Source organism: Cricetulus griseus, chromosome 7 (assembly GCF_003668045.3).
Source record: "Cricetulus griseus strain 17A/GY chromosome 7, alternate assembly CriGri-PICRH-1.0, whole genome shotgun sequence".
Taxonomy (NCBI): domain Eukaryota; kingdom Metazoa; phylum Chordata; class Mammalia; order Rodentia; family Cricetidae; genus Cricetulus; species Cricetulus griseus.
In genome coordinates, this window is record NC_048600.1 from 19117335 (window position 1) to 19142415 (window position 25081).

The 25081-nt window shown below is 36.4% G+C and overlaps 1 protein-coding gene across 10 annotated transcripts in view; it reads left to right on the forward strand.

The window, feature by feature from the left end:
- Pum2 (pumilio RNA binding family member 2) overlaps nt 1-24020 on the forward strand; it is a 78526-nt gene extending 54506 nt beyond the window's left edge. For 7 of the 10 annotated variants that reach the window (XM_035448074.1, XM_027424610.1, XM_027424618.1 and 4 more), the window contains 8 exons: nt 12519-12786; nt 13123-13252; nt 14087-14221; nt 16797-16934; nt 18090-18215; nt 18366-18487; nt 18890-19082; nt 21087-24020. In XM_035448074.1, coding sequence (XP_035303965.1) covers nt 12519-12786; nt 13123-13252; nt 14087-14221; nt 16797-16934; nt 18090-18215; nt 18366-18487; nt 18890-19082; nt 21087-21218 — 1244 coding nt within the window. In that variant the 3' untranslated portion in view covers nt 21219-24020. The remainder of the gene's footprint in view (nt 1-12518; nt 12787-13122; nt 13253-14086; nt 14222-16796; nt 16935-18089; nt 18216-18365; nt 18488-18889; nt 19083-21086) is intronic. The other 3 variants (XM_027424616.1, XM_027424619.1, XM_027424622.1) reach the window with 1 other exon arrangement.
- The last annotated feature ends 1061 nt before the right edge of the window (nt 24021-25081 follow it).

The window sequence follows — 25081 nt, forward strand, 5'->3', positions numbered from 1 at the left end:
TCAGATACTCAAGCTCACTTCTTCTGTTGGCAGTTAGTAATTGCCTGTCTTGTTTTCTTATATAAGCTCCCAATTTTCCCTAGTTCTAGTCATGTGATTTTTAACAAGGTTATCTCCTGCCAGATTGAAAATGATTCAGATAACATGAATTCGATCTTTATACCTTTTCATGAAAATAATCTAGTCTATACTTTGTTACGATGGGATCATGATACAACTTTTTTATGCTTTGTGACATAAAAAGTATTTTATTTTGAAACAGAGTGTTGCTGTTAGGGCCTGGCTGACATAGAATTTGCTGCATAAACCAAACTGCCTTCAAATTAGTTGATGATCTTTCTGTTCTTGCCTCAGTACTGTAGAAAGTGAGTTTGAATTCTGTATCATTGAATTAGATTTCTTTGTGAGTCAATATCAAGATTACTGATACATAAAATACTTTATGGAAGTGAAATTTGTGTGTTTGATTTTATAAATCAATTTTCTCGTCTTACATAGGATTCTCTCTGAGGACATGGGATTCTCTCTGAGGACATGCTTTATAATCGCAGCTACTTTGGAGGCTAAGGCAGGGATGGTAGTAAATTTAAAGTTAGCCGGGGCACTTAGCAAAACCCCTATTTCAAAAATAAAGAGCAGATCCTCCTGCCTTACTAAAATTTGTTAAAATTAATTCTAGGTTATTCTTGGATAAGAGTTGGAAGTAATGAAACTACAACTGTTATAGTTATCGGTGGTTCTGGGGCTCAGTATTCCCAAAGTTCTTGATGAGACGTTAACTTTAAAACACAGCTCTCCTTTTGGTTATGCACTCGGAATGCCAAAAAGCAACAATCTGTTTCTTTAAAAAAAAAGGTTTTTTTTTTTTTTTCAGAGTAAATACATAATCAACATGTATCATTAGACTTGCTAGAAACACTTTTTATTGGAGAACTATTTTAGTTCATAAGTCTTGAATATTTTTAAAATAAAAAAATAAAATAAAAATCTTAGAACATATATATATATATATATATATATATATATATATATATAATATATATATTGATTGAGTTTAGGAGCATGAAAAATAATCTTAATTTCTTATTATTTTTTTTTGGTTGACTTAAATTTTCTATGGTCATTTCATTTGAGTCATGGTCCAAATACAGTGCCTTTGTTTAGTTTTTCTTTTCATTTATAGTTGTTTCCCCCACCTTTTTTCTTCCATTCACTTGTTGAAGAAATTGTCCTGTTGAATTTCTCACATTCTTGAGTTTGCTGATTGCTTCCCTATGATGGTGGCGAGCATGTGCCTTCCTGCCGGTGTTTCCTGTAAATGGGATTGTATCTAGAGCCTTGGTGGGTTGATGAGCTTGTTTGGTGAGATGCGACTCTGAGTACTTTCTGTTCGTTGCACTATATCAAGATACATCTGGTTGTCTTATTTGTGAGATTGCTGGCCTAGTTGTGGTAATGTTTTTAGCAACCTTATGACCATTTGCCTAAAATATTTCTTCAAACAAAAATAAAAACAAAATTTGTGGGCCTTTAATCCCAGCACTTGGGAGGCAGAGGCAGGTAGATCTCAGTAATTTGGAGGCCATCCTGGTCTACAAAGAGAGTTCCAGGACAGCCATGACTGTTACACAGAAAAATATAGTTATAAAATGGTGTAACTATAAATTCACTATGATGGATTTTCCTTTATAACTTCTGGGGTTATCCTAAAAGGCCATTACTATAGCAGTTAGTTAGAATAATGCTTCATTCCTTTATTTTCTAACTCTCAGAATAATTAGTTAATGTCTAGTTTTGAACCAAAAGTTATACTATGTTTGGTCCCCTCAGATCAGTTCTTTCACTACTTTTTAGGAGGGAAATGGAATCTTGCTACATATCCCAGGCTAATGTCAAACTCACTATATAATCCTAGACTAGCTTTGAATTTGTCATCTTTCTACCTTGAAAGTGCTAGAGTTACAGATGTAAACCACATACCTGTTGAAGTTTAGTTAAAATTCTGCTTCAGGGTCAGCACTGAATAGTGAGTGAGTTATTTTCTGGTGTTATATTGAGGAGAATAGTCTTCTATCTGCAATTACTTAGTTGAGGATACCTGTTCTGGACCTTGCATTATGATACAGGAGCATACCATGCAATCATCATGTTTTTTCACTTTACTAGTCAGTGGATTATATGAACTAGTCACTATTAAACAGACTTTGTGTTTGTTATTTTTGCCCAACTGTTTGGTAATGTAAGAGTTGCAGGCATATGTAAGGTAGGCTAGGCTATGCTGCTTATTCAGTTAGGTGCATTTTGTGCATTGTAGATTTTTCAGCTTACATTGGGCTTATTGAAATGTGGCATCCTAAGTCAGGGAACATCTGTATTTAACACTTCATCAGGAGCATTGGGTATTTACATTATTACTTTACTCTTCTGGAACTAGACAAGCAATCCCTTCTTGTATCTCCCCTTTTAATAAGCTGAAATGTGTTAGTGGTTTCTAATTTGTCCTAATGCTTATGCTCTTAGTATTTACATTAGTTTGGGACTTCATAGTTAGAATGCACTATTTTAAGTATTGTCCCTTGGTTTTGATAGACTAAATGGTTTCTCAAAATGTGAGCTTCCACCCCCAAGAAAAGAAATATTGAAATGTATTCGCTTTGAATTCAATGGAATTAGTTGATTTGAAAGATGGCTATGAATTGTGAAGATTGATGAATGTTAAGTAAATAGGAGTACATTCACTCTGTATTAGACGTTTTTAGAACTCATCTTTTCTCCTAATCAGAATATTTTATATGAAAATGGCTTATTTACTGTTAAGTCTTACTTACTAAAATTTCTGACTTTGATAGATTTATGTATTCAGCTTCTCCTCTCAGAGGAAATGTATAAGAGTGAACAAGTGGCAAGTTGGTTCTTAGGCTGTGTTCCATTTCTGTGTTTTATGTGTGGTAGTTAAATATTTCAAAGTGCTAACTGAATGGTGTTAAGTCATTTTTCCCTAAGACACCTTTATGTTCTTCATTTCATCTTTAATATCGAGATAGACTGGCTCAATGCTGTCCATTTAAAATGAAGAAATTAAAAAGTAAATGAGCCCAAAAAACTCAGACTAATAACTGAAATAATTGAGGCCAGTGTACAGTTCTGACCTTGGATATTATTCCTTTCCTATTACACTGTTACATGAGGAATGAAATGATTTTAAAAGGTGTTTGAGTACTATATTTTAACTAGCCTTATCCTGAGAATTTTTGTTTTGGACCCCTTTTCTCAATTTAGTTATTCTTGAGATTTGTATGATAGATGTTGTGTAAGCAACTTTAAGGTGCAAGTATGTACCTTCTCTGAAATCATATTTCCTAATCTAAGATGGGAAGCTCATGAGCAGGCTGTAGAGCATCACATCTAGCTCTTGGTAGGTTATGCACAAGTAGTCATGTATGCTAAGGCACTATTGCAACTCCTCGGGACATCGGAGACTTGTTTATTTGCTCATGGGAGGGTTAATATAAAGAAATTCTAAAATTGTGTTTTATGGTACAACTTAAGAATGACTTTCTATGTAAAATTTTGCTTTGTTTTTTATAACAGGGACTCTTACTATGTGACTCTAGCTGGCCTGGAGCTCACTGTGTAGACTAGTATAGCCTGGAACTCAAAGAGATGTACCTGTCTCTGCCTTCTTGAGTGCTGGTATTAAAGGCATGCACCACCACACCTGGCTGTGGATAAAAACAGTGGTTTTGGTTTTATTGGTGTCAAGACAGAATGATTTAATTTTTCCTCTTATGATTTTGTTCAATACCCTTAATATTAATTTTTTCTCAGAGCTATCACTAAATAACTGACCAGAAGCAGTAAGGAGAAAGGAATTTATTTTGACTCATGGTTTAAGGGTATAACCCATGATAGCAGGGAAGTGGTAGATTATATTCTATCTTGAGATTTAGAAAGCCCTCTCCTTCATTCTGAGAACCCAGGATATGAGATGGTGTGGTCCACATTAACAGTGAAAATTAACCATGAATCCTTTAAGCATATTTGTGACTTTGTAGTTCTAATGTTTGTTAATGTTTTTTCTATCTGTTTCGAGATAGTCCATGACTGAACTATATATGCCATTACATTTTTAAATAGAGGAAAGGGTTTATGGGATGAGAGATAGAAAATTAAGTCTAATTTTTTTATATGTTGTAAAAAACATGCCCAGCCCTCAAATATTTTGTAGATGAGAGCTTTTGCATTAAGATTTTTATTTACTTTATTTTCCAGCTTTCCTTAATTGATCATTTACTGTCATTTTTTTATTTTTCCATTGTTCATTTTCCCATTTCATTTTCACACTGTGTAGGTCAAAAGACAAAGCATTGTTAAGGTACCAGCTTATGGGTGCATTTAGTGTTAATTTTTTTTCAAAATTTTAAAAAATTTATTAGCTGATTTTGAAAATCATTAGAAAAGCATAATCAGGGATGTTCAAGGCAGTCTTGAATTATACTTAATAGACTTTCATACTGCCAGATACCGAACTTCCACAATTGTAGTAATTAGAATTTTTGACATGGACATGGACAAATAGAGTACCCAGAAATAGATGTGCTCATTTAATTACCTGACTTACGACCATAGTTGCTACTCTAATGTATGAAGAAGATGATCTTTCTTATCAGTGAGTTGGACTGGAGCAATGTGAGATTTTGAGTTTTGTTTCACACACCATTTTTAAATGAAGTGATTAATTTTTAGTTTTATATAAAAAGAGACAACAAATTTTTATTGTGCCCATATGGTTTATTCATATATTTCTTAAAGGGTTCTTTTATTTCTTGGTAATATCTGTGAATAAATTAAAATGATCTTATTTTACAATTTTAGAATCTTAGATATTTATATGATAGTAAAGCTTGTAAGTATAAATAGCAAAATTTTAGTTGATACTGTTACTTGAGAAAGGTGACTTTGTTAGTATATTATCTTTAGACTTTTTACTTCCTAGTTGACTGTAAATTACAAGATAATTCCTTAAAATGTTTTATTATGCCAGATAGTGGTGGCGCATGCCTTTAATTGAAGCACTCCGGAGGATCTCTGTGAGTTTGAGGCCAGCCTTGTCTACAGAGAGAGTTCCAGGACAGGCTCCAAAGCTACAAAGAAACCCTGCCTCAAAAAAAGCTAAATAAATAAATAATGTTTTTTTGCTCATTTTTAAACTGACTAACCAGTGAGGGTCTTTAAGGCTTTAAAAATACTCTAAATAGAATATAAATAACAGCTTTTACTCCTAAATTACTAAAATGAATTGCTTATTCGGTGTCTCTTTCATGTAGTTGATTAACTGCTACTTTGGTTTGGTGTAGTTTGATTTTCTTTGGTAGTGCTAAACACTTGTCCAGTTATCCAGCCCAAAGTTATCTAACATTGAATACTTAATGAGATATACCCTGGCTAAGAAAAACCATAGCCTTTATTCTCTACCATCAGGTTTGTATATTTGTGGTGCTCTTGCCTTACTTTATTATTAGGAAGGTAGTAATTCTCTCCAGTAGAGAACAGTAACTTTCCTTTGTAGTTCATACTAAGTTTGTTGTTGGCAAGTTAGTGGTTATAATAGTTTTAAGTTTATTTTTCCCAATACATTACAAATCAGAAAGTCCAGACCATTGTATAACTTTGAAAGTTAGCACACTCAGTTAAGCTGACTGGTACACTCAATGTGATCCCAGCATTTGGAAGACTGAGGCAGGAAGATTTGTAAGTTCAAGGCCAGCCTTCGAAACAGTTTGTGGTAGCATATTGGCTCTCAACAAGTTGTAGATTTTGGGTTTCCATTTTTTATTGGGTATGTATATGACTATTATAAAAAATTTTTAGGGTTTTTTTTTTATAGTTATGGGGTTTTTGCCTTTTGTATGTGTATATTTAAGTTTTTAAAAGATTTTTCTAGGTTTGGTATATCTTCCACAATACCTTTCCATTTGAGTCCTTTACCACTTAATAACATGAAGGGGAAAAATAAATGTGCTTGTGTGTGTTCAAAATACAATGTATATTCATAATTTATGGAACAAACTTTGATACTGCTAGTAATCATGGCTTAAGGTAAATAATCCAGTTCCTATATAATCAAGAAAGGCTGCCGAATTGCTGGAGAGATGGCTCAGATGGTTAAGAGCACATGAGTGTGCTTGGAGAGGACTGAAATTCAGTACCCAGCATCTCTGAGGGCACCAGGTGTGTATATGGTACACATACATACATGGAGGAAAAACATATTTACGAAGATAAATTAATCCCTAGAAAATTTTTTTTGAGGCCAACTAAGCATGAAATCTCACCAGGAATATTTAAAGTGAAATAGAGATAATACTTTAATGGTCTTTTCACTATGGTAAGAAGTATTAGAGAAAAGCCTAATGAAACCAGAAAGGATGAAGTGACCTTTGTCTGTGTGTTTGTTGTAGTTATCTAGTAGAAATTTACCTTGCTGGTCTTTTGATGGAGAATGAGAAAATAAGTTTTCAAAGTATTCTTGTGTTCATCAGTCTAGAAGGGGAGGTAGTTTTCATGGAAGAAATCCAAGCAGTTTTTGAAACCACACAGAACCATTCCATTTTGATAAAATAATGGAGGTGGAACTATATGCTTTTGAGAGAAATGATACAATACCAGACTATGTGGATCATATGTTAAAACCTGATCTGTTTAAAATATTCTGATGCATGAAGGGAGGTGGTTTAAGTACCTTGTGGGTGATGACACCATACATTAGTTATAGCACTGGAGACTGCAAGATTCTAAACTGCTTTTAGAAAAGAATCATAGAAGCTGGGCATTGGTGGCGCACGCCTTTAATCCCAGCACTCGGGAGGCAGAGGCAGGTGGATCTCTGTGAGTTCGAGACCAGCCTGGTCTACAAGAGCTAGTTCCAGGACAGCCTCCAAAGCCCCCCCCCCAAAAAAAAAATCATGGATGCTTCTTTCTGTGTAAAGGAACTTCTGAACTACAGTTACCCAGTGTCTGTGTGCATATTCTCACAAAATTGTATGTAACATAAATAATAAAAACCCAGAAACAGATATTGAGTTCAGGCTTTGGATCAGAAAAGCAAAGCAGCCAAGCCAGTAGCTCGTACCAAGCTGAAATGGCAATCCTGTCTCCGCAAATGCTTTCCTGGTCTGGAAACTAAATCTCACATGAGACCCTTTGCTGCTTCTTTTTACACCTCCCTAGTGCTTGGATTAAAGGTGTGAGCTCTGTTAATTCTCTTAAATTGATTCATTCTTGTGTAGCCTTGAACTCACAGAGATCCATCTGCCTGTCTCATGAGGCGTGTGCCTCCACTTCTGTGGCTAACCAGTGTGGCTGCTGGAATTAAAGGTGTGTGTCACCACTGCCTGGCTCTATGGCTGTGGCTAGCTTTGCATTTTGATCCTCAGGCAAGCTTAATTAAATCATAAACAGTATATCACCACAATCACACATTTGTGCTTTTTATATTAGTCTATTAAGATGGAATCAAACTTAACACTTCTTACTAGGATCACTTCAGTATTTAAACATGTAGTTCTTTTTAAAACAACAACAATAAAAGAAAATTCTTTGGAGCTTAAGAGATGGCTCAGTGGTTAAGAGCAATGGCTGCTCTTCCAAAAGACCTGGGTTCAATTCCCAGGACACATGGCTGCTCACAACTGGTGGATCCAACACCCTCACACAGATAAAAACACCAGTGCACATGGAATAAAATTAAATTTAAACATGTAGTTCTTGTCGCTTCTCCAACAAAATGCTTATGTAAACACACAATTATTTATAGTAACTAGCAAATTTTACAGTTTGTGCTCTATATAATATCATTTTTATGTTTACATATTATAAATGTATTAAATGTTTTCTTTGAAGTGCCGGCGAGCAATTCTGAAAACTTTTAAGTTGGCTGTTCAGCATAACTTAGTTATGCTTTCTTGATTAAGTTGTTAGTTTCTCAGGCTTATTTTAACACAAATAAAATAGGAATACATTTGTGTCACATTGTTACTAAAATGATGACATTCTATTATATATGTCCTTGTTACAGTGAAACACATCATAAGCAGTGTTGCCAGGGCAGAGAAACATAAAAAGATGTGAATTTTAGTGGGTTTACATAAAAAGTTTTGTATTTCTAAGGACTAGAAGTCTAAAATGAATGTATAGATTTGGTTATACTCTGAAGGTTCCATGAGTAATTTTTTCCTTACCCTTTTTGAGCTTCTGGTAGTTGATGTCAGTTTCCCCCTTTTCTGTGATTTGAAGATGGAGAACTCCAGTCTGTCACCATCAAGTCAACACATAGCTTTTCCCATAAGAATCTCTAATGGCAGTGGTTCTCAACCTTCCTAATGTGACCCTTTAATACAGGTCTTCTTGTTGTGGTGACCCCAACATAGAATTATTTTCATTGCTGTTTCGTAACTGTAATTTTTACTACTGTTAGAAATCATAATGTGAATATCTATGTTTTTTGATGGTCTTAGGCAAACCTTGTGAAAGGGACATTGGATGGACGGAGACAGACACACACACACACCCCAGGTTGAGAACCACTGTCTTAAGGGATGGTTAGAACCCGTTGTATCCTGGTATGACCTCATTTTTGCTTAAGTCCACAGAGCTCTGTTCCTAAAGTCAGAGTTTAAGACTTGCATATGTTTTGCAGGAAAGGTGCACAATTCAACCCTGGTTTCCCAACTCAGAACCAAAGTCTTAACCAGTCAGAGAAAGGATAGAAGATAGTTTTAGGAACACAGTGGAACTGATTCTAATAAATGATTGCCTTAAAACATTTTAATAATGACTTTTGGAGAGGACACAGGATAATGAAATGTTTTTATGTAAAATTTGTATATCAGTTTAATATAGAATACTTACTAGTTGCTACCATTTTTTAGGTTATTGCTAAACACAGCAGGCTAACAAATCTAGAATAGAAATGCCTCTAATCCCAGTATTTGAGAGATAGAACAGAAGTATAAGGAGTTCAAATTCATCCTCAGCTACATAATAAGAGCTCAGCGTTGCCTACTTAAAACTGTCTCAAGCAACGAAAGATACGGGTATGGTTGGCAGGTAAGGGTGTTTAACGTAGAACAAGCCTGGCAATTAAACTTGCATTTCTAGGATACATAGAAGATGAAAGAGGAAAATGCCCAGAGTTGTCCTCATCCACATCTGTGCATGTTGCATACATACACAGAGTTTTAAAGACAAGGAAAAGAGATGGTAGGGATAGATGTATTTAAAGGCTGATGAGGAATTGCTATTCCAGATTGGGTGGGAGGTGAATGGTAATTGAAGCTAGTCCACTGTATTTGCTTTCTTTCAACATTTAAATGTTTTTGTTTGTTGAAACAGTATCTCACTGTATAACTTTAGCTGGTCTAGAACTCAAAGATCCACCTGCCTCTGCTTCCCAAACTATGGGATTACAGGCATGTGCCACCATACCCTGTTTACTTTCTTAAATGTTTTAAATTTCTGGTATTTAGTATGGAAGAATTCTAAACCATTAGACTTCTTAGAGAAATTATGAACACTTAAAATCATCTTTAATAAAATTTTGGTTTTTTTTTTAACCATTTTCATGAATGAAATTGAAAGATAATAGCATATGAAGGCAGCATACCCTAACTGACTAGCTGCATGTTACTTTGTTGTCATCCCAGACTGAAATGACAGTACTGGTCTGCTTGTTCTACATACCTACTCACACAGTTGAAGTGAGTGATAGAGAGCGAGTGGGACCTGTCACCCTCTCACATACCAGGTGTGGAGCACACTGGCCCAAAATCAGTTTCAGCAGAAGTACAAATGAGGGTGACTCTTTTGCTTGCATATTCTAAAATAATTTTGGAATGGTTGGGGTGTCCTATGGAGAAACTGGACAGTTGTTAATCTCATGTTATTCATTTAAGTTCTCTAAATACTAGAATTTTAGCACAATTACTTTGTCATCTAAAAATAGCGTCTTTTCAGACTCTATCAATTTAGCATTATTAACTAAACAAAGGTCATGTCAGGAATTAACTTTGGGGAACAGATAGAATAGGATCAAGGAATGTCTAGTCTATAGACATTACTAATAGGTATTATTGGCAACATTCAGTAGGTATTGCCACACTAAATCACCTTAGGAATTTGGTGTTGATAGTCATTAGTGCATTAAGGGTAAGTTTAGACCCCACTAAAAGTAAAGATAAGCAGTGGTACTATTAATAAAATACAAAAAGAGTGTGTATGAACAATTATGGTGTAAATAGCTTATGAGGGTAGTATTTGTAAGAAATGCACTAACTGCATTATTAAAGAATAAAATTATCCTGGCAGTGGTGGCTCAAGTCTTTAATCTCAGCACTCAGGAGGCAGAGGCAGGCAGATCTCTTGTTAGTTGGAGGCCAGCCTGGCCTACAGAGTGAGTTCCAGGACAGCCTTCAGAGCTACACAGAGAAACCCTGTTCCAGAATTAATTAATGATGAAATTGCCTGGAATATATGTGACTCAGTTGATAGAATGTGTAGCTGGCATACACAAAGCCTTGTATTTGCTCCCATCACCACATAAACCAGGTGTGGTAAATATTTATGTAATCTTAAGAAGTGGGGAAGCAAGAGGATGAGAGGAGTTCAAGCTACTCCTTGACCGTATAGCAAAGTCAAGGGAGGTCTGGGATGCATATGACCCTGTCTCAAAAGTAAAATGACCTAGGCTGCAGGATGACTCTGGGTAAAGGTGCTTGCTACCAAGTTTGGGGGACCTGCATTTGATTCCCAGAATCCACATGGTAGAAAGAGAAAACTGACTTCTGACCTCCACACAAGCACCCTATCCCACTCCAAATGTAAAATAAATAAATAAACATGCTGGTAATCAGTCATTCATGCAGCTTTATGAACAAATAATGAGAACCAGAAGGGTTGACAGTGATGAAATCTGAACAGAATTGAAACACTGAGCTTAGTCACACACTGAGATAATTAGATAGAACTGAAACAGAATTTGGCTAAAGTATACACTTTAAATAGGATTGTTCTAGAAAGAAACTTGAGGGGCTATATGTTACATATAATGTCTATGAGCAGGAAAGATGGCTCAACAATTAACATATACTCTTGCACAGGACCCAGATTCAGTTCCCATAACCAGCTTTGAGTGGCATACAACTGACTGACTACCTAATTCCAGGTCTACAGCAGTGGTTCTCAACTTTCCTAACACTGTGACACTTTAATACAGTTCCTCATGTTGTGGTGACTCCCAGCCATAAAATTATTTTCTTTGCTACTTCATAACTTTTAATTTTGCTGCTGTTATGAGTCATAATGCAAATACCTGATTTGTGACCCCCAAAGGAGTTACAATCTCCAGGTTGAGAACTGCTGCTCATTAACGTTTTTTCCCCCACTGAGTTTTCTAGGTGTCATTTACTAAGTATATCCTATATAGCTAGATATCAGATATCTAGCATGTAGTTTGGTATAGTTTGATAATACTTAACAAAAGGTGAATGTTTCAAATAAATATTTACTATACTGTAGAGTGGGGATGTTCAGAGAAAGAAAACTAATTAGAGTAGATGCTAGAGTGAGGGGGGAAAGAGAGTGCAGTTCACACTGCAGTATTAACTTACTGTTCTCAGACCTTTTTAGGCCTTTTGGGTTGTAACGTCTGTGATTTTGCACTGGTATTGGGGTCATCTCTACATTGTGGCCTGGGTTGACTATGGAGCATTACTGTATTTACAGTTGGTATAAAAGAAAGCTGATGGTGGATAATTGTTTTTGTAACTATTAAATCTGCATTTTATAGTTGTGTTTACATTTTCTTGTTTTAAAAGGACACTGTCAAGTACTTTAGCTATTACTCATAATAGAAACAACTTCCTTATATTTAAATTTGTTTCTGAGTACTGCCTTTTATTTTCTTGTATGGAATAAACGTAAGTAGTAGGCTTGTGGTTATGGCTCTAGTAATAACTGCTATTTATTACTACTATTATCTACAGGATAATAGCATTTTAAGGGGAATAATTTTAATAGTTTCAAGTTTCAAAAAAGTATGTATATGATGGGTTTTTTAAACTTTCAAACACTAGTAAATTGACTAAAATGGCTTGTCTTTACATGGAAGTATATTGACAATGTCTTTTCAATATGTTTCCCAAAAGTATAGATTTAGCACTTAATGTTATCCCATTATACTGTATACTGTAAATGAATATTTTTTTTTCCTCTGGTGTTGGAAATAGAATCCAGGGCCTTGAGTATGCTAGGCAAACATTCCACCTGAGCTACATCCTGAGACTGCAAATGAATTTTAAACCATTTTCATGGCTCCAGATTTGCGTTTTACTAGTTAATTATAATGTGCTTGTTAATACAGTTGAAAGCTTTGTTGAAGCTTATTTACTCAATTTAAATTGTAGCTTGTCTGTGGAATAACTTGTCAAAAATATTTGCTGACCACAGCTGCTTTGTTGTAGGAGGACTGACAAATGGTAGTGGTCGGTATATCTCTGCAGCACCTGGAGCAGAAGCAAAATACCGAAGTGCATCGAGCACTTCCAGTCTGTTTAGCTCCAGTAGCCAGCTCTTTCCTCCTTCTCGGCTCCGCTATAATAGATCAGATATCATGCCCTCCGGCCGCAGTCGGTTATTGGAAGATTTCAGGAACAACCGCTTCCCCAACCTTCAGCTCAGAGACCTGATGGGACATATAGTCGAGTTTTCTCAAGACCAGCATGGCTCCAGGTAGGTGGTTATGGTTCCTCACACTTCCCACTGTTTCTGTTGCACACTGCTGCCTTTAATAAGAAAGGAATCTAAGTGTTTATCTTCCTGGGCTACATGGTAAGATTCTTGTATGTGTTTTTAATTTTGCTGACTAAAGTGGCACATGCCTGAGGCTGCCCTAAGCTACATAGTGATGTTTTAGGGCAGCCTTACCCTTACCACAAGATCCTTTTCTCTACACGCACAGGCACACGCACACGCACACACACGCATGCGCGCACTCGCAATAGGGCATGCAGATGATTTCAGAAAGATTGTTTTTTAACTTGCTATCTAAATTTTTTTCCCTTATAGATTTATACAGCAAAAGCTAGAGAGAGCTACTCCAGCTGAGCGACAGATGGTATTTAGTGAAATTCTACAGGCAGCCTATCAGTTAATGACAGATGTTTTTGGAAACTATGTTATACAGAAGTTTTTTGAGGTAAGTACATTTGTGTTTGTTTATATGCTCATTCAGTTTTGCTAGCAAATAGCTCTAAAGTAGGGCAACAGTCATTTTCAGTAAAAATACATCTGAACTAGAATCAAAATTTTGGAAGTCATATGTCAAGGGCTAGTAAAGTGCTGCTTGTCGTGCATGAATTTGGACCCCAAGTGCCCACGTAAGTAGTAGTCATGGTAGTAAACATCTGTAATCCCTGCACTGGTGGGCCAGAGACAGGATCCCTGTAGCTTCTTGGTGAGGCTGTCTGCCTGAATTACCAATGTCCAGGTTTAATGACATATGGACCCTGTTTCAAAAAAGGCCAAGGTGGGGCTAGACAGATGGCTCAGCAATTGAGAGTGATTGGTACTCTGACTAGGATATGGTTCCCCCATCACCCATTTTATAGCCTCACAACCACTTGTGACTTTAATTCCAGGGACTGTGGCAACTTCCTTTGAAGGCACACACATACACACTTTTAAAAATAATTCAACTTAAAAGAGTACAGATGAGCCAGGCATTGTTGCACACACCTTTTGGTTGTATGCACACCCCCAGCACTCAGGAGGCAAAGGCAGATGAATCTCTTGAGTTCTAGGTCAAGAAGTGCTACAGAGTGTGACCTTGTCTGGTGGGGGTGATGGTGTAAAGATAGTAAGATAATAACAAGGAAATTTTAATATGACTCGATACTCCCCAAAAGGTAACTACTGCAAGTTTTTCTTGAGTCTTAAGTTTTTACTATAGTTACAGAGTGCAGCAGATAGTATGTTGGTCAAGTTTGACAAAGTACTATGATGCTCATTTCTTACCAATACTGTCTTTCAGTTTGGAAGTTTGGATCAGAAATTAGCCCTGGCTACCCGTATTCGTGGACATGTTCTCCCATTAGCCTTGCAGATGTATGGCTGCCGTGTCATTCAGAAAGCATTAGAGTCTATTTCTTCTGATCAGCAGGTAATTGTAAGTTGAGATAGGAGTTTTGTAATATTTAACTTTAAATTTCTTTTCATCTTAACAATCTTGAGAAATATGACCTGAAGATAATCTACCAGGAGACTTAAGATTTCTTTAAAGTCTGTCATTGCTATTTAAAAGTCCCAAAGCAGATGTTTAATCTGTTACCCATTCATTCATTGCTGTACCTTTCATGGAGTGCCTGCAGTGCCTGCTGTGGAGTGTCTGGCAGATAAAGTACCCAATGATGTGTCTTGCAGTCACTTACCTTTTCATTATCTGCAGTTTCACATTCCATTTCACTGTTTTCCCTGTTTACTTGCTGTCTACCTAATATTTCTATTTTAAGAATTCTAAGCAAACATCATTCTTATATTCCAGTTAGCATGTACATACATGTGTAAATACTTTTTTAATGTCTAACCAGTGAAGAAAAAGATGGACTTCCTTGGAGCTAGAAAGAGAACATGCTACTCTACTAGAAGACACAAGTTCAGTTCAGACCCAAGTGCACATGGTATAATCTCAGTACAGATACGTATACAATATATGTATGCATATATGCATATATATGAAGAAGATTAACTTGATTTTAAAGAAAAGAGAAATATATGTGTGTTTTAAATGACAGTCTTGAGTATTTTAATAAAGGACCAATGTAATTCCTGTTACATATTCATTAGACTTAACAGTATTAAGAGTAGGATATGAAAATAAATGTTATTTTGTCAGATTTTTAAATATATGCTATATGACACACTAATTAGTAGGTTCTTGTGTCATCTTATGTTCTCTTTCAGTATGAAATTGTTTTATGTGTTTATATAACATGGAATATAAGTGAAAAAACTTTTAACTTCATCTTAATAATTTAGAAAGCTATTTTTGACTGTTAGACAATAAAAGTAAATTCTATAAGTTTGAAAGCTGAAGGATGAGGGTATCTTAGGGTTTCTGTGGCTATGATAAAACACCACGACCAAAATCACCCTAGGGAGGAAAGGGTTTATTTCAGCTCACTCGAGGGAAGTGAGGGCAAGACCTGGCGGCAAGAGCTAATACAGAAGCAGTGGAGGGTGCTGCTACAGGCTTGTTCTCCATGGCTTACTAGGCCTTTTTTCTTAGAGCACCAACATAGTGATCTGGGCCCTTCCACATCAATAACTAATTTAAGAAAAGTGCCCCTTGGGGCTGGAGAGATGCCTCAGCGGTTAAGAGCACTGTTTTTCCAGAGGTCCTGAGTTCAATTCCCAGCAACCACATGGTGGCTCACAACCACCTTGAATGAGATCTGTCATGCAGGCAGAAGACTATATACGTAATAAATAAATAAAATCGAAAGAAAGAAAGAAAGAAAGAAAGAAAGAAAAGTACCCCTCAGGCTTTCCACAAGTCAGTCTGGTAAGGACATTCTCTCAATTGAGTTTCCCTCTTCCAATACTCTCAAGTTGGCATAGAACCTAGCCAGCAAGGAAGAGGTGAGTAAGTGGGTGGGGGTGCATATGTATACACTTTAATTACAAAATTTTAAATCTGCTGTGGAAGAAATTCTTAAGTTTTAGATTGATTGAAATGAGGCACAGAGGAGAAAATCCACTGGTATCACAAGCAGCCTAGTCTTTTTGTAGCTGTGTCTTGGGTATTTGGAAATAGAAAGGACTGACACTGTCATAACAAGAACTAGTTAATAAATAATAGTATCTTTTTTTAATTTTGGGTTTTAAGTTAATTATTTTGTAATTCAGTCTGTTTTAGTTTAGGCATAAATCCATGTTGTGGGTTGACTTAACAGAATTACTCCATAATTGTGTTGGAATATAGTAGAGTTGAAGATTCTTCAACTATCTTTAGATTATGTGTGCTCCATTTCTTAGAGTAATATTTTCTATCTAATAAGATACACAAATTATATTAATAGTAAAATTTTATTAATTTATTAATTAATTTATTGTTAAACATTACACAGTGCCCATCAGTAATGACAATTATTGATAATAGGTGAAACACAGATAACCTAGCGTCCCATATTTTACTGTTTTATGCACTTTGATAAACTCATGCAGACATTAATAATGATTCCTTAGGAATAAAGGATGGAGATGCTAAATAGGTCACAAAAATAAAAGCTTCAAAAAATGCTTATTAAGCTGGGTGGTAATGGCACACACAATCCCAGCACTTGGGAGGCAGAAGCAGGTAAATCTGTGAGTTCAAGGCTAGCCTTGTCTGCAGAGTGACTTCTAGAACAGCTAAGTCTACACAGAGAAATCCTATCTTGAAAAAGTGTATTAGATACCTGTTTTAAAAGATAATGCAGGAAACATGTGCACAGTGAAAATTGCAGTGTAAATATAGCAAGTTCGCCATCACTGGGTTATGTTAGCATATATCATTGTTTCTATCTATGATTTGCTTTAATAGTTTTTATTTTGGATGGTTTCTAAATTTTCATATGCTAAAAAAAATACAAAATACTTTTGAGCATACTTTTTTCTTTGTTATTTTTAATTTTGTTCCACATGAATATTTTTAACTCAATTGGGTTTTTTGGTGAAATAATTATTTAAATGACTTTTTGCAGAGTGAAATGGTAAAGGAGCTAGATGGTCATGTACTCAAATGTGTGAAAGATCAAAATGGAAACCATGTTGTACAGAAATGCATCGAATGTGTTCAGCCACAGTCACTACAGTTCATCATTGATGCTTTCAAAGGACAAGTAAGATTGACTTTTGGCACTAATTTCCTTAGCATAGCATTTTGTGATTTGAATTTAGCATACAAGTTTATACCTGGCACTTGCTTTAACACTGTAAATGTAGGGACTAGAGAGAGGACTTGTCAGTGAAGAACATTGTCTGCTCTTCTAAAGGACCTGGGTTTAATTCTCAGCACCCACATGACAGCTCAAGGGGATCTGACACCTGCATACAGGTATACATATAGGCAAGACACCAACATACATTAAATATATATGTGTGTATGTTTGAGGTGGTGAATGTAATTTGGTGCAGTTGTACACACCTGTAATCCCAGCATTTGGGAGATGAAAGCAGGGGCATTTGAAAGTTCAATGTCGTTCTCAGGTATCATGTCTGAGCTAGCCAAGGATGTGAGACCTGTTTCTAAAAAATGTCTGCTTCCTTAGTAAAGTCATTGGATAGAAGTGGTTAGACAAGTGTTTTCCATAATCCCTAAGAAAGGGGAGAGCAGCGAAAATCATAAAATGATATTTACAAAGGCAAAGTAACTAGTACCAAAAACAAATAGTTAACAGTCCTAGGCACACTCTGTCCACCCTTGATCTTGTGACTAGGTTTCCTCCTAAGGGTTGAACCCTGTGCTTACACATGCTAAGCAACCGAGCTACATCTCTTGCCCATTAGATTCCTTTTTGATCAAAATTATCTTCAAACTGTCTAGGTATCTCAGTAAGTCAAAAGGAAATGCTGTCAAGCCCAATGACCTGAGTTTGAGTCTCGAGATCCCACATAATAAGAAAAACAGACTCCACCAAGTTGGCCTCTGACCTCCATATACATGCTGGAGAATGCCAATGTTATGATTATGTTAAATATATATCCACCAGCCAGGTGGCTGCAGTATAGATCTTTAATTCCCAGCACTCAGAAGGCAGATGGCAGACGGATCTTTTTGAGTTAAAGGTCAGCCTGGTCTACAGAATGAATTCCAGGACAGCCAGGACTATTTCACAGAGGAAACCCCCCCCCCCCCCCCGTCTCTAAAAATAAATAAATATAGTAATAATAAATGTGGGCCCACTCGCCTAGTTTAACTGGGTCATCTGTCAGTCTCATGCAATGCTTCAGAAATAACAGAAAATGTACATTTCCATACTTCTATTTATTTGAAGGTGTTTGTGCTATCAACCCATCCTTATGGCTGCAGAGTCATTCAGCGTATCCTAGAGCACTGCACTGCAGAGCAGACCTTACCCATCCTGGAAGAGCTTCACCAACACACAGAACAGTTGGTACAGGTAAATGTCATCTAAGAATTTGAAATGTTTGTATTTTGAATTCTTTTGGGAAAATGTGATTTATTGTTAAACTCTAAAAATGATGAGGCAAAGAAAGTTTATTCTCTCAGTTCTTAATTATGGAAAGTAATTTTTAAATGTCTGTTATAGGATCAGTATGGCAATTATGTTATTCAGCATGTACTGGAACATGGTCGACCTGAAGACAAGAGCAAAATTGTTTCTGAAATCAGAGGAAAGGTGTTAGCCCTGAGTCAACATAAATTTGCCAGGTATTGCAACAGTCAGTTCCTCCAGTTCCTTCTGTACAATTTTTTAGTAGGCCTATAAAACTGGGTGTCAAGTTGTGGGTTGTTCTGTGGCCATTCTGTTTTAAAAGTAATTACAGGCCTAGTGTTGGTAATACATGCCTGTAATCCCAGCACTCGGGAGGCAGAGGCAGGTGGATTTTTGTGAGTTCAATGCCAGCCTGGTCTACAGAACGTGATCCAGGACAGTCAAGGCTATTATACAGAGAAACCCTGTCTTGAAAAGAAAAAAAGTCACTGCAAAACGAGGAATTCTATATTATCTTCTTTTTTCTAGTATATTGGAGCAAATTGAAAAGTCTAGAATATCTGACTAAAAAAAAAAAAACCATAATAAAGATTTTCTGTGTTGCCTTTAATTTTTAGCAATGTAGTAGAGAAGTGTGTTACTCATGCCTCCCGTGCTGAGAGAGCTTTACTGATTGATGAGGTGTGCTGTCAGAATGATGGTCCTCACAGTGCCTTATACACCATGATGAAGGATCAGTATGCCAATTATGTGGTTCAGAAGATGATTGATATGGCTGAGCCTGCTCAGAGAAAGATAATCATGCATAAGGTATGTTGCATAGCTCAATGATGAGTGATGCCGTCTGTTCAACTTTGGACCATGCACACACTTTTATAGGATTAATTTCTCCACACTAGTTCACTAAGTAAAATCACATTCATTTCTCAGCTGGTACTTTCATGTTAGTCTTCCTTCCTTTGTCTTTTTCAGTTGTATTTGATTTGCAGTAATTCATTGGTTGAATACTGAGGGGGTTTTGTCATTGTTTTGGTTTTTTGTTGTTGGTTTGTTTTTGAATGCTGAGAGGGTTTTTGTTTGTTTGTTTTTTTAAATAATAGATTTCCCCTTTAAGGGGGCTGCTCTTCCAGGGGACCATTTGAATTCCCAGCATACTCATGGTGACACAAAAGCATCTGTAACTCCAATTCTGGAGTATCTGGTACTCTTCTCACCTCAGTGGACAACTGCACACATAATGTGTACGTACACACACACACACACACACACACACACACACCAATAAAGACAGATTTTTTTTTTCCTTTATTTATTTCCCCTCTTGAATCTAATGATACTTTAAACTCACTAACTCTTCTGGCAAGATGGTTCATGAAAGTAGAGTCACTTGCTGCCAGGTCTTTTCTGCCTGTGTTGTATCTCTGGGCTCCAAATATGATTGATGGAAAAAATTGATTGTCCTTTGACCTACCTGTATGCCATGATGTACATGTGCTTGAACACAATGTGTAATTTTCGTTTGGGGTTTTGTTGTTATGTTTCAGATTCATTTTATGTGTGTGTGTTGCCTGCATAGATATATATACCACATGTGATGGGGCATCAGAAATCTTGGAACTGGAATCGTGGGTGTTTTGAGCAGCCTTAAGGGTGCTGGAATTCAGGTGCTCTCAACCACTGAGCCCTCTCTCCAGCCCATAGATGTAATTTTAAAAAATCATTAACTTCCATAAGGAAAATGTAATATTAAAAAGAACTCTCTAAAGCTGGCCTCAGTGGTACAAGCCTGTAATTCCTAGTTAGGAGGCCAGCATAGGAGGATTACAAGTTTGATGCTAGCCTATATAACTTGGCAAGATTCTGTCTCAGTGAATCAACAAAAAACTGAAAGAAAAAAAAATGTGTTACTGCTCTCCCTGGCTTGTTTGCTTTAGTAAACTTGTTACAGTATTTGTCACCTCTTTGAACCTTTCCCTTTATCAAGCAATCTCAGGATTCCCTCATGCCATGCATTTTGTCAGGGCCATTGCCTGTGCATGGTAATTAACAGATTGAAGCTCTTAATTATAGCACTGAGATTTTACAAATTCATCCTTCAAATTGATGTGCTGTTGTTTGGGGGGGGGCTGGGTGTTTGGGAGTTTTTTGACTCTCCTAAGACTTTAAATAAGTTTATTTTTAATGTATAGTACTTATTGAGCCAGTAGTATATATAGTATTTTTAACTGTTCTAATGTCATGACTTCCTAGATATTGCCCAGTTGTACTCGGGAATCTTAGAAGCTGTGTTCCTGTGGGAAGAGTGCTTATTCACCAGTCTCTTCTGTGAAAATGAGTGTATTCACTGCAGGTCTAGTTACAAAGAGGGCAGTATAGGTTTAAAGAACATAACAGTTCCCTAGTGCGCTGTATTTAGGGATTCCTTTGTTTTTGTGTGACACAACAGTGGTTTGTTTATTCATTGAGAGAAAAAAAGTGTTGCTTTTTTAGAGAATTTTATGGTTCACAATTGGTTTTGTATCCAAGCAGCTCTTATTTTTTAACAGCATAAGTTATCCATAGCTATTTTAAATCACAAAATGGCTCAGTAGGTAAAGGTACTTGCCTTGCCACCAGGCCTGAAGACTTGATTAAGTTCAATCTCCAGAGCCCACTAGTAGAAGCAGAGAACACTCTTAAATTGTCCTCTGACCTCCATATACTGAACTGGCATATCCATACCACACACGCACACACAAATAAAATGAATTAAAAATCAGAAACTGTAATACCTTAGGGTTTTTTTTTTTTTTTACAAGATTATTTGTTTTTCAGATTCGACCTCACATTACTACTCTTCGAAAATATACATATGGGAAGCATATACTGGCCAAGTTGGAAAAATATTATTTGAAAAACAGCCCAGATCTAGGGCCTATCGGAGGACCACCAAATGGAATGCTCTAAGGGAAAGGAGAAGATTCAACCATGTTTAAAGAATGGGTTTTCTTTGTGAATTATCAAAACACAATTCAACTATGAATCTTTGATTTTTTTTTAAAGCAAAACTATTTATTGACTTTCTTCATCCATTTGTAAATTTTTAAGGTTCTTGTGTATATTTAGGGGGTGGGGGTGGTGAATTATAAATTATATTCAACCCTGAGTGGAGACCTATCAGATTGGATTTCTGGTGAAGCACAGAATGCCTGTATATGATGTAACTGTATCCCCTCCCCCCAAAAAAAAAACAAAACAAAAAAAAGGAAAAAATGTTGTCACATATTTTGTAAATTTATACCTTGTAAAGTCACAAAAAAATAGTTTTTAAAGGGAAAAGTACAGTATTTTAATAAACTGGCTTGCAGTCTGGTAGGTCTACAACCCCATAGCACAACAGGTTTATATAGATGTACATAGAATTATAGTTCTTATTTTTTTCCTTTATGTGAAGCCTTTTATAACAGATTAACAATCAACTGCATAAATATTATTAATATTTTAAAAAGAAAGTTAAGTTGTATTTTGGTAATTCACAAACTATCATGCAAAGAAAAACTCAGAAAAAGACAAGAATAAAATGATTTGAGATAACATTATTTACAGTGGATGTGGTTTTAATAAAAATTACTGCCCTATAATGTCCCTGGCAATGTACAGAAGAATTGTATATACTTATTGTAATGAGTTAGGAAAAAAATCATGGAGGCACTTCCATTCAGTTAAAATTGCACTGAATGAAAAGTTAAATTTCACACTAACTTTTCAGTTTGGTTTGCAACAAGAACGGATGGAGATTTGTATTTTGTTCTAATTATAGAATTAAAGACTGTTGAGGAAGTGTCGGTTTATTCTGCGTTTTCATAGTAGATACATAAGTAGGAACCTGATAGAGGTGAGAGAGGCCACTGAAAAGTGAACTGATAGTTCAGCATTTAGCATGATTGCATATTCAGAGAGCTTTTTTTTTTCTTCCTATAAATAAACACATTGTGTGTGTAGGGGTAGGTGTAAGTTTACAATTTGAAAGCAGATCTTGTTTCAGTGTTTTTTGAAAGCCTTGCTAATTTCGTAGTAACTTTCCTTGGTTGTACAGGTGTACATTTGTAAACCTTCATGCTGTAAATGGAATCTGTTTTATCTCTTTGGGAAACATTTGCATTTTAGTGTACATTTACATCCCTGCCCACTTTAACCTGGCAATATAGTGTTGTATAATGTAAATTAATTTCTCCAAATTGAGAGTGATTTTTAAAAATTTTTTATCTTTATATGGTTTCAGAAGTATGAACCAGCTTTCCTTTTATTATTGTGGGAAACCTTTTGTTTTATAACATAGTTGTTGACTCTGTTGATAATGGACATGCTAGGATCTGGATCACTTTCAACTGAAGTCAGGGTATTGTGCATAGTAAATAGAAAGTATTGGACTGAGATTTGATTACCACAGATGCCAATGCTTCTTCCATCTTTAAATGTGATGTGACTTTTTTCTTTGTACAGAAGAGTACTGTATTTTTGAATAGCCTACTCCCAAGTAAGAGCAAATCTGTATGATAACATTTTTTCCTCTGGACATAAGACATTATAACAATAACATGATGTACATTTACAAGCGGCCTTATGTACATTTCCCAACAATCTTTTTAAGGCAAAATTGTGACCATATGTGTATAATTAAAATCGTTTTTAATCCTTTGCCTATGAAAATATTTTGGAAAAATTGCTTTGTATATTCAGTTTCTGAAAGATAAAGAAAGTGCTTTGTATTTTGTTGAAGTCAGTATTTTGTATAAACATTTATGTTGACCCACTTACGTTCAGTGCTGAACACTGAAATGACATGTCATGAATTGTAGAAGGGATTTTTTACTAGAGGTCTGCAGAACAAAAGCAATCAGAGCACAATATTGAGTATAAAGTTCTATCCTTTTGTTACTCATATCATGAACCTTAAAATTTGGCATGAAGTTTGGGGTGTCAGGAGTCTTTCACGTTGATGTTGAGTTACTCTAGCTTTCTAACCCAACATTCCTTGGTGAGGCCATTAAATCCAGCCACTTGTCACCATTCTCAGTCACACTGATTCATCAGCATGTCCCTGTCACAGTAGCAGCATTTTGTCCCCTGTAGAGTGGCACTCTTCCTCCTTTTTCCACTTTGTTTTGCCAGCCTCAGAGTGTCTTGTTCCTGGGTTGAATGTAACTTCCCTGCATCGGCCCATGGTTTCAGGGTCAAAGCTGCCTGCAGTTATTAGAGATTAGCAGCCCTTCCTGGTTCCTTTTCACCCTTTCTTTTGGATGTTCAGGCAGCTGTCACTCGGTTCAGAAAGTGGCAAGTTCTAGAGAAAGTTACTTGGAACTGAATCCTCCTCTAGCAGTCCTGATTCATACTTCCCAGTGCTGACAACCCAGTCTTCCTGATACTTTTAGGCATATTCTAGAAAAATACCTGTTCGTGTAGAAATTTTATGATCTGCCAGTTTTGGTGCCCACCCTGATTCCATCTTCTAGTATGTTGGCATGGAACTTTAGGAAAATCAATATTTCAGAATTTAAAAAAAATCTGATTGGGCAGAAACCGCTTAGGCTTTACTCTTGAGTGTCTCCTTTTGATGTAGATTGTTTCTGGACCAGTTTGTCTAAGTCCTGGCTCTTATTGGTTCATATGAAATGTTATCTTCACTTCTTTGTATATTATGTATAAATTAGAAAATGAAACGTGTGAATAACATTGTATGAAATAAACCTGGTCTTGTGTTTTTCTCTAGTTAAAATATCCCTGTATCTCAGTTACAGTCCAGATTGCCTGATTAAGTCACTTAACTTCACACAAACTCCAGAGAGTTATCTTACTGTTTTCAGACTTTATAAATTTGGCTATGTCAACAGCCTGGGTGCCCTGGTGGGCTAGTGCTAATTATAATTACTTAGCTCATTGGTTGTAGGGATTGAAAATACATTAAAAGATACCTAGAGTAGGATGGTGTTTTAAGGGAATTTGGCTGGAGAGTGATGACCTTTTATCCCAGCACTTGGGAGTCAGAGGCAGATGGATCTCTGATTTCAAGGCCAGCCTTGTCTACAGAGTGAGTTCCAGGATAGCCAGGGCTACACACAGAAACCTCAAAAAGGGGAGGGGAGACAGCCTCGTGACAGAAACAGAGACAAGACTTGGAGCTTCTTGCCTCCACAGAAGCAGGAGCATAAGAGAATCTCCCTTGGCAGCATGGGAAAGAAGATGGCCTGCACCCTGATTTCAGACTTCTAGCCCTTGAAACCGAGAAAATCAAGTTACATTGCTTTCACAATATACTCTGCGGCCCTAGAAACTGATACAAGTAAGGGCTATTAATGTCATGGAAATAGAGACTTTACAGTCCTTCTGATAGTAGAGCACATCTTTACAAGTAAAACACAAGCTCTGTTGGCAGAGTGTTGGCCTAGCATACAGGGAGCCAAATCCCTAGCTAGGTTTGTTCCCCAGGACCACTATAGAAAGCTGGCTGTGATGTGCCTGTGTGGAGGCAGATGAATCAGAAGTTCAGGTAAACCTTAGTGGCTGCACCCTAAATTTGAGGCCAGTCTAGGGACCGTGAGCCTTATAAATAAATAAATAAATAAATAAATAAATAAATAAATAAATAAACCTAGCCAGGCATGATAGTGCGGTGAAGAGAAAGATGTGAGTTCAAGGCCAGCCTGGTCTACACAGCGAGTTCCAGGACAGCAAGAACTGCACAGTGAGGTCCTATCTAAACACCAACAAAAAATGTAAACCCCAAATAAACAACCAACATGAAGCTGCGGGAGCTAAAAGATATTTTCATT